This window comes from Trachypithecus francoisi, unplaced genomic scaffold (assembly GCF_009764315.1).
Source record: "Trachypithecus francoisi isolate TF-2019V2 unplaced genomic scaffold, Tfra_2.0 Lachesis_group0, whole genome shotgun sequence".
In the NCBI taxonomy this organism is placed as follows: Eukaryota; Metazoa; Chordata; class Mammalia; order Primates; family Cercopithecidae; genus Trachypithecus; species Trachypithecus francoisi.
In genome coordinates this window covers 80,567,874-80,584,877 of record NW_022681453.1, presented here as the reverse complement: position 1 = coordinate 80,584,877, position 17,004 = coordinate 80,567,874, and the positions used below count along the sequence as shown (strand labels likewise).

General features: G+C 33.0%; 1 protein-coding gene across 7 annotated transcripts in view; it reads left to right on the top strand.

Moving 5' to 3' along the window:
- DZIP3 (DAZ interacting zinc finger protein 3) overlaps nt 1–17,004 on the top strand; it is a 97,760-nt gene that overhangs the window by 45,950 nt on the left and 34,806 nt on the right. For 6 of the 7 annotated variants that reach the window (XR_004437122.1, XM_033211360.1, XM_033211359.1 and 3 more), the window contains exons 11-18: nt 140–232; nt 1,029–1,081; nt 5,970–6,046; nt 7,675–8,292; nt 10,103–10,135; nt 11,465–11,634; nt 12,416–12,460; nt 15,641–15,666. Coding sequence is in view for 6 of the 7 variants with exons in the window: in XM_033211360.1 (XP_033067251.1) it covers nt 140–232; nt 1,029–1,081; nt 5,970–6,046; nt 7,675–8,292; nt 10,103–10,135; nt 11,465–11,634; nt 12,416–12,460; nt 15,641–15,666 (1,115 nt within the window). In the remaining variant the exon portion in view is untranslated. The remainder of the gene's footprint in view (nt 1–139; nt 233–1,028; nt 1,082–5,969; nt 6,047–7,674; nt 8,293–10,102; nt 10,136–11,464; nt 11,635–12,415; nt 12,461–15,640; nt 15,667–17,004) is intronic. The other variant, XM_033211361.1, reaches the window with a different exon arrangement.

Sequence of the window (17,004 nt, the reverse complement as noted above, 5' to 3'; positions counted from 1 at the left end):
AACAGCTACCTGTCAAATATTCCCATCTTCCAGTTTACTATCTAGCGACATTTGCTTCTAACTACATTTATTTAAATATAATCAGATTTGCACATCAGTGATTTTTTCTATTTTTATTTTTTTCTATTAATAACTTTAGAGTTTTAGTGGGAAAAAATGCTTGAAGGAAGGATGTACAGGTGACATGGTAAGGATGCTGCAGTGTGATGTACCTGGAATTGTTAAAATTTTGGTGAGTATCTTGTTTTGTCCTTTTTTTTTTTTCCTTGCTTTCCTTCCTTGGAAAAATATTTTTGACTGGAAACAGACCTGGGATCATCATAATTGGATTCCAGCCATGTTGCTTTGATGGTAACTGAGCTGTTGGACCTTTTTATTGCTGTGATTTATGCAAAGTAGTATTTAAGTGGTCTTTAAGAACAGTAAAAATTTAAGAATAAAGAGAAAGACACAAAAAGAGAAACAAAGACAAAATATGCCGTAAGTATACCAATAAGGAAAGTATTGTGAACTAAGGATAATGTATCTAATCCTTTGACTCTCTAATCTAAGGTTAAAAATAATTTTAGACTTTCTGAACCTCTTTTAGTCTGTAAATAACCCCCTATGAAAGTCTCTATAGAACATCACATATAGTACCTGTTACATAAAATGCACTCAGATGATATCCATGTTATGGTTTAATTAATGAACTATCTTGTTGAATTTTTAGTTTATAACTAAATAGACCAAATTATGACTAGAAATGTATCTTATTTCTTTATTTTAAAATATGCTATTTTTGTATTTCAGGTTTGGCATTTAAATCCTATAGTGATGTAAAGTAGAACTGCTTTTTTAAGGTCAACTCTAGTTTGTTTTTTTGATCAGGATTATTTATTACTTACCTTGTTATTTGTGTTTTGTTTGTTTTATATTCACTGTGACTTAACTCTCATTGTATGTTTCAAATGTTAAGCTAAGAAATAACATTACAAATTTTGAAAATTGAACTACTTTAGGGCTATTTTTTTCCCCATTACTTGCAGTTTGAAGTTGTGAGAAAGGATGAATATGTAACCATTGAAAATTTAGGAGCAAGGTAAGCTTAAAATAAAATATTCTGTTACTTTTTTGGAATATGCATATATTTTTTGGTTGCTTAATTCTTCTGTATTTCTGTCACCTAATGGAGCTGCATTAAATTTTAAGGTAGTATTAAGGTTTGTGAAAAAAATCGTATTTAATTGCCATTTGTTTCCCTCTCTATCACCATTTATTGTAGACATTTTACGTTGTAAAGCAGAGATGGAGAAATTATGTGAATACTTTCCCATTAAGTGTGAAAATAATCCTTTTCTTTAAACTAAGATATTTTTCTTAAAGTTAGTTTGTTATGAAATATAGACTTTTCTATATTTCAAAACTTATCCAAACCACTAAGCTTGTCTTACAATTAGAATCTTCTTGTTTCTTAGATGAGAAAACTGTATTGCAGAGTAATATATTTGATAAGCCTAGAATTAATAGAGATATTACAGAGTGTTGCTACTGAAGTTAGAAATTTCAATATAAATGTTCTCCTAATCCATTGATTCTCTTTTTCTTCTGTTTAATGTGTAAATGCCATTTTTCAATCTAGAAGGGACATTGCATTGACATCTAAAGCATCAGTTTTCCCTTATTAGTTAATGAAGCCCAAATCTTTATACCTAGCACAGATCTCTCTCCTAAAAGCTTAGCCTGTATACTTACCTGCATACTAAATATCTCTATTTTTATTTTTCAAAAATGTTTATAATTCAGCATGGCCAAAACTGGACTCATGATCTTTCTTTCTAACACTACTTTGTAACTTTTTTAAAAGTCCTATCAATTTAGTTTTTTTTTTTTTTGAGACAGAGTCTCACTCCTTTGCCCAGGCTGGAGTGCAGTGGCTCGATCTCGGCTCACTGCAAGCGCCGCCTCCTGGGTTCATGCCATTCTCCTACCTCAGTCTCCCTTGTAGCTGGGACTACAGGTGCCCGTCATCACGCCCGGCTAATTTTTTTTGTATTTTTAGTAGAGACGGGGTTTCACTGTGTTAGCCAGGATGGTCTCGATCTCCTGACCTCGTGATACACCTGCCTCGACCTCCCAAAGTGCTGGGATTACAGGCGTGAGCCACTGCGCCCGGCCAATTTAGTTTTTAAAATATAAATTTCTTCCTATTTCTGCCCTATCTCTACCACTTCACTAAACTAAATGAGGTTATCATTATTTCTCATTTGAAATTCTCAAACGGCTTCTTAAAACTGTCTGTCTTTAGCCTTTCCTTTTACCAGTCTGTGGTTTTCATAACCATCAATAGGACTTTTCTAACATAAAAATTGGAATATATCACTTCTGTGCATGAAGATCTTTCAGAAGCTTCTCATTGCTCTTAAAATTAAGTTCAGATTCTTTAACTTAGCTCTTCACTTAACCTTGTACACAGCTGAACTCATTCATGCCATCTCTTGTCACTTTACTCTGAACCATACATGTACCAACTATACGGAGCTGCTTTTGGTTTCTTCAGTGTGCCATCTCAAGAAACTTCCCAAGTTATTGCATTGAAGTGTATCTAGTTTACTGTTTGACCTCCAAGCTTTACTTGGAATACTCTGCTTTGCCTAGTTAAAACTTTCGAAAAGCCTTACTTAGATTACAGTAGATGTTCTATAACGTATTTCCTCTATTTCTATCAAAACATTTACTAACGTTTATTACACTTTCTTCTCCATTTGAATGTAACCTCCACCAGGGCAAGAACTTTATCTTGTTTTCTGGTATGTTCCTGGCACATAGCATAATATCTGGCACATAGCTAGGCCACAATAAATACAAAGTAGAGATTCTGGATTCCATTATTCCCCAATGGGTAATGTTACTTTCATTTTGACAGGCCACTAATTTGGCTAGATGTGAACTTTGAACACTTTCTGATCCAGTCTGAGTCCAGATCTTTTGGCCTTAGTTGAGCTGCTTTAGTCTGTTCCACACATGTGGTTCAGTGTTCAGTCAGAGAATTGTGGGAAAGAATTTGGGGATCTCTTTTCTGATTACTTCCCCTTCTAGGATTCCCCCATTCTCTTAGGAGTCATGGTTCCATTTCAGTTTTCTGGTTTCTTCAGCCAAAGAGACCTTTTCTCTGTAGTGATGTCATCTTTCTCATTCCTAATGTTAGCAATCTGTGTCTTTTTGTGTCTTTTTTTTTTTTTCTTGATCATTCTGGATAGAAGTTTATCAATTTTGTTGATCTTTTCAAAGAATCAGCTTTTAATTTTATTGATTTTTGTATAATGTTTTTGTTTTAAATTTCATTGATGCTCTTTGTAATTTCATTTCTTTTGTTTGCTTTGGGTTTAATTTGCTTTGATTTTTTTAAGGTGAAAGCTTTGATCATTGATTCGAGACCTTTGTCTTTATAAATTGATTTTACATTAAGCATTGCTTTAACTGTGTCCCATATATTTTGATGTGTAGAAGTTTATTATTACTATTTTCATTGTATTTTAAATATTTTCTAGTTTTGTGTGTGTGTGTATGTTTTAACCATAGGCTCTTTAGGATTTGTTAAATTGCCAAATGTTTGGTAATATTTCAGCTGTCTTTCCAGATACTGACTTTTAGTTTAATTCTCTTGCAGTAATTTATTTTATGATCATATTACTGTGTATCTTGGTGAATGTTCCACTTGCATTTGTAAAGAATCTGTTTTCTGATCTTGAATGAAATAGTCTATACATTAGATAAAATTAGTTTACAGCTCTGTTTCATCATTCTATATAATTTTTGATTATTTACTTTTTCCACCAGTTACTCAGGGAATGTTGAAGTATACGATTCATTTTTTTTGTCTGCTGTCTAATTGTATATCTAGAAACTCTTATTAAATGCTACACACACATCTAGGATTGTTACCTTTTTTTCTTGACAATTTGACCCCTTTATTCTTATTTAACATCTTTTTTTTTTTTGTGGGATGGAGTCTCGCCCTGTCACCCAGGTTGGAAATCTGTGGCGTGCTGTCGGCTCACTGCAACCTCCGCCTCCCAGGTTCAAGCGATTCTCCTGCCTCAGCCTCCTGAATAGCTGAGACTACAGGCGCATGCCGCCATGCCCAGCTAGTTTTTGTTATTTTTAGTAGAGATGGGGTTTCACCATCTCTACTGGGATGACTAGGATGGTCTCCGTCTCCTGACCTCATGATCCACCCGCTTCGGCCTCCCAAAGTGCTGGGATTACAGGCATGAGCCACTATGCCCGGCTTTAATATCTCTTTTTAACCCTGATAGTATTCTTGCCTTAAGTGTTTTTTGTCTGTTACTAATATAGCTACTGCAGCTTTCTTTTGATTAGTGTTTGCATGGTATATCCTTTTGCATCCATTTACTTCAACCTATGTATATAGGTGGCATAGGTCTTTCTTGTTTTATATATACAATATGACAATCTCTGCCTGAAAATTTTTTTTTTATTCCATTTGTATTTTCTTTACTAATTTATATGGTTGGAAATCTACTGTCTGCCTTGTTGTTTTCAGTTTTCCCTATCTGTCTTTATTGTTTATTTTCTGGTTTGGTTTATTAGTTTTACCCTTTTTTAGTGGTTGCTTGAGGACTTACAATACATATTTTTAACTTACCAAAGTTTATTTTAAAATAGTATTATACCACAGCATGTATAGTGTAAGATACACCTTACAATAATAGATTTTCATTTTCTTCCCTCTTTTGTGCTATTGTTTTAATGTTTTACTTCTGCTTACTTTATAAATTACATAATATATTGTTACTTGTAAGTGTAGTTTAATTTTTTCTGTTTTGAACATTATATGTGGAAACATTCATTTTATGCATTTTAAAATCATGTTTAGTGTGATTCCATTCTTACTATTATAGTTTTAGAGTTTTCATTTTTATTGCTTCACTAATTTAATCATTCTGCCATTAACAGATGTTTATTTCTAGGTCCTGGCTCTACCAATAGTTTTGCAGTGAACACTCTTGTACATGTCGCTAGGTCATTATGAGCAGAAAATTTTCCAGAATATATACCTAAAAGTAGAATTGCTAGGCCACCTGTATATATCTGTAACTTTACTAGCTTTTGCCAAATTGTTTTCCAGCGTGGTTTTACAAATGTACACTCCCCACCAACAGTATGGGAAATACCTTTTACTCAGTATCTTTGCCAATGACTTCATATTGTCAAGAGTTTTACATTTTTTCAATGTAATGTGCAACTAACAGTGTTACAATGGTACTGGAGATAAAAATCAGTTAACAATAACAACCACCACCAAAATCACTTTCCTCGTTAAGCTTACATTGTAACGTTGTTGTCCAGTTTTTTTTTGTTTTGTTTTCCGTGGTTCATTTCAAAGCCAAGCCATCTGTTTAATGGCAGCATTTACCTAGTGCTTATTCTAGTTAATACATTTTGCTACTTTATTTTTTATTTTTCTAATTATTTGTATTGATGTTCTACTAGCATCTTTATTGTTTTTAATCAGTAGGTGTTAAATGAGTTGGGTTTTCTTGGAATAGTTATTGCCAAAAATATTATATGGTGAAGAGAGGTCCAGGGAGGACTTCTAGGTTTGCTATTTTTCTGTTTGCTTGCTTGTTTTTTTTTTTTTTGGTTTTTTTTTTTTTTTTTTGTCTTACAATGCAAAGCTTTCTTTCCTTTTTTTCTGCTACCACACATCCTTTTTGCAAGGAAGTTTGTAATATGATAGTTTTAGTATGAAATCTGGCAATACTGCTTACTTGATAATTCTAATGAAAGTGACAGTGTAGGGTTTTCATTGTTGGTGAGCTCTCTTTGTTCATTATTTTTTCTCCTTGAATTATTTATAGGAGTAGAAGATGAAAATAGTTACTTAGCCATGCTCATGCTAGAAATCTTGACTGACTTTCACATTATTTTATTTCCACTATAACTTAGTTTTTTTCCATTTGCAGTTATAAAAAGTTGATATCTCTGAAAATAACTGATACTGATATAAGACCGAAGATCAGTTTAAAATTTAATACAAAAGGTATTATTTTATTTTTATATGCCTTCTGTTGAAAAGTATGTTAAAATTTTTGACTTCTCTGTCAACTTTCATGCCATTAACAACCACATCTTTACTGTGTTTGTCATTCACTGAGCTTGGGGTTATACCAGCACTTGGTGTAGGCTGGAAATCACAGACAGGAAGATCAGCAGATGTATGGATCTCACATTACCTTGGCATCCTATAGAGAGGCTTGCTAGGTCTGGTGCATAACTGTGACTATACCACGGGATTGTGTTCCAGCAGAGGTTTTCTACCAACCTTTCCTTCCCTTGTTGCATTCCTTCTTAATAGAGCAAGCATTAGAGTACCCTTACATGAAAGGAATGAACATTTTGAGTTTGAGGCCAAGTACTCTAAACTTAGCTGCCAACTTTTTAGGAGCGTGCTAGAAAATGCCCTACCCAGAACCTGGAGACCTTAATTAAGGGACCGTGGGCCCATGGAAGAATAGTTTGGTGGCAGTCCAGCCAACTTTGTATTTGGTAACCCAAAGAAAGCTCCCTGTGTCATTAGCTTTTTAACTTTGCCTCCACAGTGTATATCGAGTATTTCAAGCAAAAATGTTAATTTAATAAATCTCTTGAAACATAGAATCTTGAAGGATAAAATAAAGCTGCATTTTGTGAGAAACACATATTTTGATATCCATATAACACCAAATGCCATCGTATACCAAATTATTAGTACTTTCTAATTCACCTCAGCCCACTTTTCTCCTTTGAAAGCACTATTAAAACAGGAAAATACCAAATAGTTCAGTTTCATGCCTTATTCCATGTTATTGATGAAATACCTACCTCTCTTTTTGAGGGAATGAGAAGATGAGGTTTATTAGATCAGAATTTCTCAAACATTATACATATATTTGATATATATCTGGCAATTTTGTTAAAAGGCAGATTTCAATTCAGTAGGTCTGGAGTGGGGCCTGAGACTGTGCTTTTCTAACAGGCTCTCAGGTGGATGCTTGATGCTGCTGGTCTCTGGGCTACCCTTTGAGTAGCAAGGAGCTAGATCTTTTGGCATTTCTTGATATAGATCTGACCTATCTGGTATAGTAGTCCCTAGCTGTATGTGCCTACTTAAATTTAAATTAATTAAAATTAAATTGAAAATTCAGTTCCTTAGTCACCCAAGCAGCATTTCCAGTGCTCAATGAGTATTAGTGCAAATATAAAACATTTTATCACACGATATTCTGTTGGACAGTGCTGATTAGGATAAAGTATAATTTTTTATGTAAAGTATAGTTAAACATTGACAATTAGCATTCTTGGCAAATTTCAGAATTTTTAAAGACCTAATACTGTGATGTTATTTTGTTGCCAAAGATCATTTACTTGAACAAAACCTTGGATGATTGAAAGACTTCTGTAGTGATTAGTCTTTGTTATTACTTTTGCTTGGGAACATGTTTTTTTTAGATGTTCTGACAGAGAGAAAGCAGCATGCTAATTGAGCACTGGCTGTGGCAAAGCCCTGTACTATCCTTCATTCTTTTGGAATAGTTTTTATCCTGCAGGAGCTTAGGATATAATGTGAGAGACAAAATGGAAAAAGAGAATTAATGTAGAATGTCTTGACTTCCCAAAATTTATTTTCAGATGAAATGCCTATCTTCAAGCTTGATTATAATCATTTCTATCATCTGCTTCATATAATTATCATTTCTGGTACTGACATTGTTCGGCAAATATTTGATGAGGCTATGCCACCCCCTCTTTTGAAAAAAGAGCTTCTTATACACAAGAATGTGCTGGAATCCTACTATAACCATCTTTGGACCAATCATCCTTTGGGTGGATCATGGCATCTGCTTTATCCTCCAAACAAGGAGTTACCACAATCCAAACAGTTTGACTTGTGCCTCCTATTAGCTCTTATAAAACATTTGAATGTGTTCCCTGCACCCAAAAAAGGATGGAATATGGAACCGCCATCTTCTGACATCTCTAAATCCGCAGACATCCTGCGACTGTGCAAATACAGGGATATCCTCCTTAGTGAGATTTTGATGAATGGTCTCACTGAGTCACAGTTCAGTTCAATTTGGAAAAAAGTTTCAGATATTCTTCTGCGCCTTGGGATGAAGCAAGAGGATATTGACAAAGTGAAGGAGAATCCCATTGAGAATATCTCCCTTGATTACCATCAGCTATCCATCTACCTAGGCATACCAGTACCAGAAATCATACAGAGGATGTTATCCTGCTATCAACAAGGTACTAAGTGATTATTTACTTCAGCCAATAAACTTCCGTTGATTGAATGTCTACTCTGTGCCAGGCACAGTGCAAAGGGCAAGAGATTCAGTGAGTTCATGGTTTTGGGAAAATGGACTCATCAGGAGGGTAATAGAAATTATAGTGCTAGAGATGTTTCCAGAATACCATGGGAAATCCTAGGCTGAAGGAGTCCAAAAAAGCTTTCTGGAGAGTGTGATAGTTAAAGAACTATTAATGGTGTGCAGAAGTTAGCCAGGTGAAAAAGATTGAGAAGGATGTTTCAGAGGGAAACAAAAATAAACATATAGAAACATAAAAATATACTGCAGGCAACTAAAAAAGGTTGGCTTTATTGAGATTAGGGGAGAGTTCATAAGGTACATTCAAGAGGATTTTTTTGTCACATTGAGGAGTTCGCATTTTTCAGACAGAAATCGTTGAAGACTTTTAAGTAGAGTTTTATCACATTAAGTGGAGTTTTATTCTAGTAAAAATTAGTAAAGTCTAAAACCATGACATATAGGTACTGTGTGGTTTCAAAGATGTTCGTTTAGACAGTGTGGATGTATGTTTCTTCTACTTTCTAGCAGAACCTTTTTTAGTTTACAATTTTAGCAGCTATTCGTTGGCTGTAGGTAATTTTAAAAATCAGGTAACATTCAGGCAAGTGTTTGTATTGGCCATTCCCCAACTTGTCTATTGATATGGAAAAGACTTCAGACCTCCTCTCCCACATCTCAGGATACCTTCTCAGCTATTCTTTTGGAAAGCAGAGTTCAAGACATGACAACATTTCTGAAACCCTGCTGTGCTATTCAGGATGACTTCCTGGTCCCAAGTAATTTACAGCCCAATGAACAACTGATGACCACATTGATGCTATATAAACACAACTGTACAAGTTTCTAGTGAACTGGTCCAGGTTTTCTTCAGAGATAATTGCTGTGCCCAATTTCAGTCCTGGTATTTACTAAGGCTCTGGAATACCTTTGTTTTCTTGCATAATCTAAGAATGAAAGAAGAGGACACTGAGTTTGGTATATAAGAAAGGCAAGAATTTTTAACTTATAAATTAGGGTTTTAAAAAATACATTTACTCTATTAGGATTTTAAATAATTCATGAGACTAGAGTATTTGAGAAAGAGTTTTGAGCACCCATTCAATTCAAAGTATTTTAAGCTGTTCTTAAGCAGTCAGAAGAGCTTATTGGTCAAGTCCCTTTACTAGAGGCTTTCTTACCATCTTATATTTCTTTCCTCAGCTATTATAGTTGCTTTTTATTTGGATATCTGATAATTTGATTAACATCCATCATCCCACTAAATCTCCATGAAGATTGTCCTTTTTTTCTTTACCATTCAATCTCTGGAGCTTAACACAGCCTGATACACGTTGTAGTGCTCAGTATTAATGGGCAAGGAGAGCAAGTGCTGATCTGGATAAATCAGATTGCTAAAAAGGTCCCAACTTTCAATGGAGGTTTGCTGTGTAATTAACTATTGTTTCATGGCCTTAGACTGTAAACAAAAGTATTTGTTGCTTGGTTTAAAGTGCTTGTGTTCTAGGCTTTATCTCTGATACCACATTTTTGTTTACTTTTTTTTTTTTTCTAATCATGGGTTTATAACCTTTATGTGATAAAGATTGTGTCTTGTCTAAACTGGATTGATGAGCAAAGCTGGTTATTTTTCCAGTTACTTATAGAATAAATTGGTGCAATATAAAAATATTCTGCCTTTTCTTAATCCTAGCCAGACATTCATTTGTTGCAATTGTACATCTAAAATTTTTCTTTATGTATTATAGGAATTGCTCTACAGTCAATAACGGGCAGTCAGCGTAAGTATATTTAAAAATAAAATGTATATTTTAAGTATTTTAAGTAAATATATTTAAAAATAAAATGTGTAAATGACTTTTTAACAAGAGATACCTATGGAATTTTTATTTGATCAGAGAAACTAAATGATAAACTATAATTGTGAAGAACTTGGGCCAGGCACAGTGGCTCACGCCCATAATCCCTGTACTTTGGGAGGCTGAGGCAGGTGGATCACAAGGTCAGGAGATCGAGACCATCCTGGCCAACATGGTGAAACCTCATCTCTACTAAAAATACAAAAACTAGCCAGGTGTGGTGGCGGGTGCCTGTAGTCCCAGCTACTCAGGAGGCTGAGACAGGAAAATCGCTTGAACGCAGAAGGCAGAGGTTGCAGGGAGCCAAGATCATGCCACTGCACTCCAGCTTGGGTGACAGAGCAAGACTCAGTCTCCAAAAAAAAAAGAAATTGGAAAATCATGTGATCAAATCACCACTGGTCTGCTGAATCAAGAATGAGCTTTATTCTACCTTTGGCTTAGTGCATGTGCTCCAGGATTTTCCCAAAGATTATGTTCTAACGTTTTAGTCACAGAAACTTCAGCAGCCAAAAATACCTTCCTGCTTTCTCTGTTTGGTGTTTAGCATGTATAACTTCATTTAGTCTGTCTATTGTTTATAGCTATATACTTTTTTTGCCAGGTGATAAGTTGTAATTTTTTTATTTCCATTTTTGTGCTGTTGTTTTTTTAAGTGCAATTAATATTCTTCAATTAAAATTATACTTAAAAATACACCACCACAGATTTGTTTGGGATAAAATGCTGGACTCTCTGAGACCAGTCAGACAAAGTCCACAAGTTTTGAGACTGAGTCTCTGGGCCAGTATCAAGGAGCAAAGTCTCAAAGAAAAGGTCACGTAATAGGGGGCTCACACCCCTCTTATGAAAAAGAAAGAAAACAGAAAAAATAGATCTTCTATCTTCTTATTCTTTATATTTCAGATATATGTGCTAAAATAATATGAGTTGAAGTATTAATAGAATCAAGGTCAGGACATGCAAAATGTTAGTATTTAGAGTCTACTTAAGTTCTAGAGTATCTAATATCTAGAGTCTACCTAAGATTCCAGTAGGTAACATAGCACTCAGGTTCATACTGATTAGTTGCAGGCTGGTGTTTGCACATATTATTTGGTAATTGATAAATGAACACATTTTCATCGAGTAATTGAAAAGAGTAAGATATCTTTTTTTGTGAATGTTGCTTTTTTGGCAAACATTTTAATATTGATAAGAAGCTGAAATTGCTTTCATCTAGATTTTGAGAATTTTGTCTTTAATGTTTAGGTATTGAAATAGAAGAGTTACAGAATGAGGAAGAAGAACTAAGTCCACCTCTCATGGAGTACAATATAAATGTGAAATCAAACCCTGAAATACAGTTTGCAGAACTTAATAAAGATGGGGCCTCAATACCCAGTGAATCTTCAACAGAATCTCTTAAAGATCTCCAGGAAGTATAAGCTCTCATTAATATTTGAGTTAGAAGAACTTATTCTGGGCCTTTAATTTGTTGCATGTGCTGTACTTAAAGCATCCCAGATAATTTTAGCTTATATTTTCGTAGTGTTTATATAGACCTTGAATTGGAATGGTCCTTTCCTCAGTACTTCCTTCCATAATCTTTCTTGCCATAACCATTTATTTTGCCATCATTTCTTAAATACTTACGTGGCAAGCATTATGCTAGATTGTAATTTTTTTTTTTTAATCCCAATTGAAGTGGATATGGGAAGGTATTAGAAAGTAGAAGAAAGTATAGTCTAAAATAGAGAGGAAAGAAAGGAAGAGAAAAGTGGGATATTTCAAGACCGTTTGCACAGAGGTAGAATGTAAATCATCCAGAATGGAATCTCCATATTTCTTGACAAATAAGTGGTAATGGTTATTATATAGTCACTAAATTCTTCTTAGATCTTTTATAGGCATGAATATGTTGCTTTTTAAAAAGTGCCTTCCTCCTTTGTTACTCACATCCGTGTGTGTAAGTGAGCATCTGTGAACTTTTATTAGTAACCTACTTATTGACATTATGTGTCGTTCCTTTATTCATCAGTGATTATTTAAGGACAGATAAAAATGATGAAAACAAAAATAATTGTTTCCATAGAATCTAGAAAGAAATATCTATAATATTAAAAACAAAAGATCTTAGTGGTTAGAGGAAACATATTTTGCAAATTTTACCCATTGGACAGTTTGAATTACATATTTAATAAATAATTTTTTATCTACTAGGTTAAGAGTAAACAAAGGAAAAAGAAAAAGACTAAGAATAAAAAGGTAAGAGATTATAATAGCATTATAATAACTGATTATGAACACTTGATTAAATATATGAATTCATTGTTAGAACTTAAATTAGTTCAAATAGACATATAGCACAAATGATTCAATAGCTTACTGAATATATGATTATAGAGAAGTCTGCATATGTTATATCCTGGATGATTTTCAAGTATGAAATTGTATTTCATATTTCCCTAAATTGTAATTTATACATTTGCATATATAAATATAGACTGAATTAGTCACATGAAAATTTCATTAATTTCTACATACCACTTATTTTTAAAATGGGTACTCATTGTTTTAAGAACAGCTCTTTGTCATATCTTTATTGATGTGTTTAGAAGCAGCTTTCAAAACTTTTAAGAAATCTTGATTTTTTTCTTTTTGTCTGAGACTATGCCAAAAATGCAATAATGTGCACAAAAAGGTACAAATACAAACCTCTTGCATTGCTGCTGCTTTGATATTTGTCAGTTGCTAGATACAAGTCAGTATCTAGCACAGTTTTAGCAGTGAGTCTCTTAATTGCTAGGAAAACTATAAGGGAAAGCCACATGTCTTTTTGTAATCAAGCATATAGATAACCACCATGTTATGCAACTTTGTGGTGAAAAAACATTGTTTTCTAGCCTGAAAAATATTTTTAAAATCTTAATATATTCTGTATATTATAAATTGAATGAGGATATTTGCCCAACCACAATCTGGTAAGCCCATGTTGTTAGTCATTGGGAAGTGTAAACAAATTGTAATCATTAATGAAACTTAAGACAACGAAGATGAATTTGTAAAATACTAATGAAGTCAAGATTTAAAAAAGAATTTATATGCGAATCTGATAAGTAAACATCATTGTTATATTTAACAATCATTTATTATAATTTATTTTACTTAAAAGTTATGAAAGTTAAATTTTATTTTTTAAAGACATGAGTATGGATATTTTTCCTTACTTTTAGACAGTTCTTATCTGATAAAACAAACTAGTTTGTTATTTTGATGATGTTTTTAATTTTTGCCAAAGTATTGGTAAGTCATGGGTCTAATACTACATAAAACTGTCCAAGTAAATTCACAGCTGTCAAACCACCAAACTAAGTTGCAAGGGCATATAGTGTGTCTTGCCTTTACTGCCATAAAATTAAAATATGGTAATGCTCAAGTTCTCAAATTTTAGTTAAAATCCCATTTCTACTTCAAATTGAAATTAAAAAAGGAACAAACACAACTTGAAATAATATATTTGTTATTATAAATATAATTACACCACTCAAAAATTCGTGACTAGTAATATTAATTTTTTAAATTAAATGTCAGCAAATATCTAGGAACTTTTGTTTCTTTAACATCCTAAGGTTTTCTTCAATTTATATTATTAAGTAAAGTTGAAATACTTTCTGAAATAAGATAATTTTATCAAGATAAAATGTGGACATTAAAAGAGAGATCTTATATCTTTTACCTAAATTTTAAAGTGGGACCTCAAAAATTTCCTAGGACCTATGAAATGCTAAAAATTTATGCATATTATTACTTCATATGGAATAGTCTTATTCAAATAATCAGTTACTATATTGTAGGCACAAAGAATTGTCTAGTTATAGCGCAAAGCAACCAGTTATAAAAAGTGAAGCCAACCAGAGGGAGACTGACTCCATCTCAAAAACAAAAAAAAAGTAAAATCAACTAAACTCTCTAACTAGAAGTTCTCATGAAAAATTCTAGCATGTAGAAATTTGCTTGTGTTCTACAGTGCTGACAAAGTCTCCATGAGTGAAACTGTGTCCTCTTTTACTTATTTTATTACATAATATGTCTGACTTACATCCTAAAAATACCTATCAGGGACTCTCTGAAAGAATATGAAGGAAAAGTAAAATTTGTATAGCAAATAGAGGGGCAGTACAGATAACTTCTAACTAGTATGTATAGGAACTTTGTAGCTGCTCTATATGTTCCCTTTCTTCAGTTAAGTATTTAGTATTTGGCTTCTAATATATCCAAATTATAAATTACTCTTTTGGGGGTTAATAAGATCCTCACATCCTCCACTCAGGGTTAAGTTGGGCAAAAGAATAGAAGACCTGTGATGAAGTGTTGGGAAAAAGGAAACATGTCAGGAAATAAATCCAGGTCATCAAATTGGGTGACCTTGGCCAATCTCACTTTATGCCAATGAATGTATCAGCCATACGAGGCTGATACTTGCATGCATAAAGTTGTCATGGGAAGAGCCAAAAGGGAATTTGAGAAATAATCCATTATGCTAGATGTGTTTATTGTGAACAATCAAAAGTCTTTTCAACTCAGGTATTCAAGTATACTAGAGCAAAGGCAGGAGTCAATAATTCTAAAACATAGAATCAAATTGGTACTGGACATTACTGGACATTAAGCATAAGGACAGATGCTGAAACACAAAAATCTTAGTATACAGACAAGAAAGCTAAACAAATATGTACATACAGCATTGTATCTATAGAGAAGGAGACCCTGAAGTTTCTTGTATGCAAGAGATGGTAGAAATTAATACCGTAATACTCTTAGTTTAATGCGTGTTAAATGCCATCGATACTACCTTTATTTGGTTTGCTGCCTTTATAGTTTTATTTTAATGAACATGAAATTTAGGACTTTAAGATTTTTTTCAAATGTGATCTTAACACTTCTTTTTCTGTGAGATTCTTAATGTATATGTCTGATTTCTCCTTATATATAGGTTTTCAAGAACCCTTGTAGTTAGTGTAGGAATAAATTGGAATTATATACATTGTGTCCAAAGGTATATCAATAGGTACAAACACATCTCCAATACTCACCACTCATCTGAATCAGTGATTTTGAAGTCACGTTTCAAGACTCAGTAGATTATAAGACCAATTTGGTAGATAACAGCTGCCATTTTAAAAAAAGGAAATAAAATAAATAGGAATAAAAAATACTAGAGTTCATCACATACAATATGAATAAGTTTTATTTCATGGAACTTATATTTCAGTTTTATACTTAGGTATAAAAGTATATGTGTAAGTGCATATGACATCATGATATATATTTCTTTAGTTATGATCAAAAATTTTTTGAGAAACACTGACCTAAATGTAATTATATTACTATTATGTTGTTTTGATATAGTTGATATAGATTACTAATTCTTAGGTTATTTTTCAGAATAAAGACTCAAAAGAAGACCAGGTGTAAGTATTAGTTTATTTAATTTTTAAGTTTTTCTTAGTATTTTTAAGGCATACTTACCTAATACGACACAGGCTTCCTTCCTTTGGGAAGTTTTCTAAGAGAAGAAGGATAGTTCTTTGTCTTAATAATTAATAAGTTGCTGCTTTTTTATAGGAAGTAACAAAAAAGTTAAATGATCATTTAATGTTTAATTATCATTTGCTTTGGAAGAATAGAACCTCCTACCATTTTTCTGTAAGGCTACTTGAGTCATTTTAAAATATAGTCTACATTGTAGTTAGACTGTATTTTAGTCTAGACATTGTAGTCTAGACCAAATCTCAACTAAGACCTATTTTAAAGGATGCATCACTCCTAGGTTTGTAGCCTAGGAGCAATAGGTTATGCCATATAGCCTAGGTGTGTAGTAGGCTATACCATCTAGTTTTGTTATGTCCCAGTCACCCCTTTTACCAAAAAGTTTGGCTTTGTTGTTTTTAAGACTTAACCTGCATTTTTTTAATCCAGTTATTCACAGTGAATTTTGAACCTTTAATGGAAACATTTTAATGGCAAAAGTATCACTGTATGTTGCATGTATTGTGCATGATTAATAACAGTGTAGTAGATGAAGGAAGGGATGGAGACAGTCTAATGAAGAGATCATTATTCCTACCAAAAAGTTTGTTAATTGAGTAGTGGTGACTTTGGAGAATTCTGAGGACATAAAGTAAGATATCTTTAAAACAGCAGCAAGAACATATTTTGTTAACTTTAAAGCTATCACTTGTTGATATTTTCAATTAATGTGATCCACTTGATATATAAAATAGTTCATCATTTAAAATGGGTTTTCACTTTCTTTGGCAACAAGTTGAACCACTGGAGCAATAGTTTTGTTTTGTTTTTAGACTGTGTCTAAATGCCATAAATATAGCTTAATAAAGATAAAACAATGTCATCAGTCACTTTGCTCATCTTGCTTACACAGAGGATCCAAATCTGGATAATGATCAGATCATCTAGGAAGCTTTGTCTTTAAATGAGAATTTTCAAATATACACAAAAGTAAAGAGAATGGTATATATATAATAACATATATACCTATAACTCTGATTCAACAATTATCTATGTTTTTCACATTTGTTTCATACTTCCTTTGACATTTTGTTCTCTACTGAAGTGTTTTCAATCCCAAACATCCTTGTAATTTCACCCCTTCATTCTTCAGTTTACATCTTAGAAATATGAACATTTTCCTATATTATCTCAATGCTGTTACTGTATAATTTTGTACTGCATAACAACATTTTGATCAAGGACAGACCCCAGGTATGATGTTGGTCCCATAAAATTAT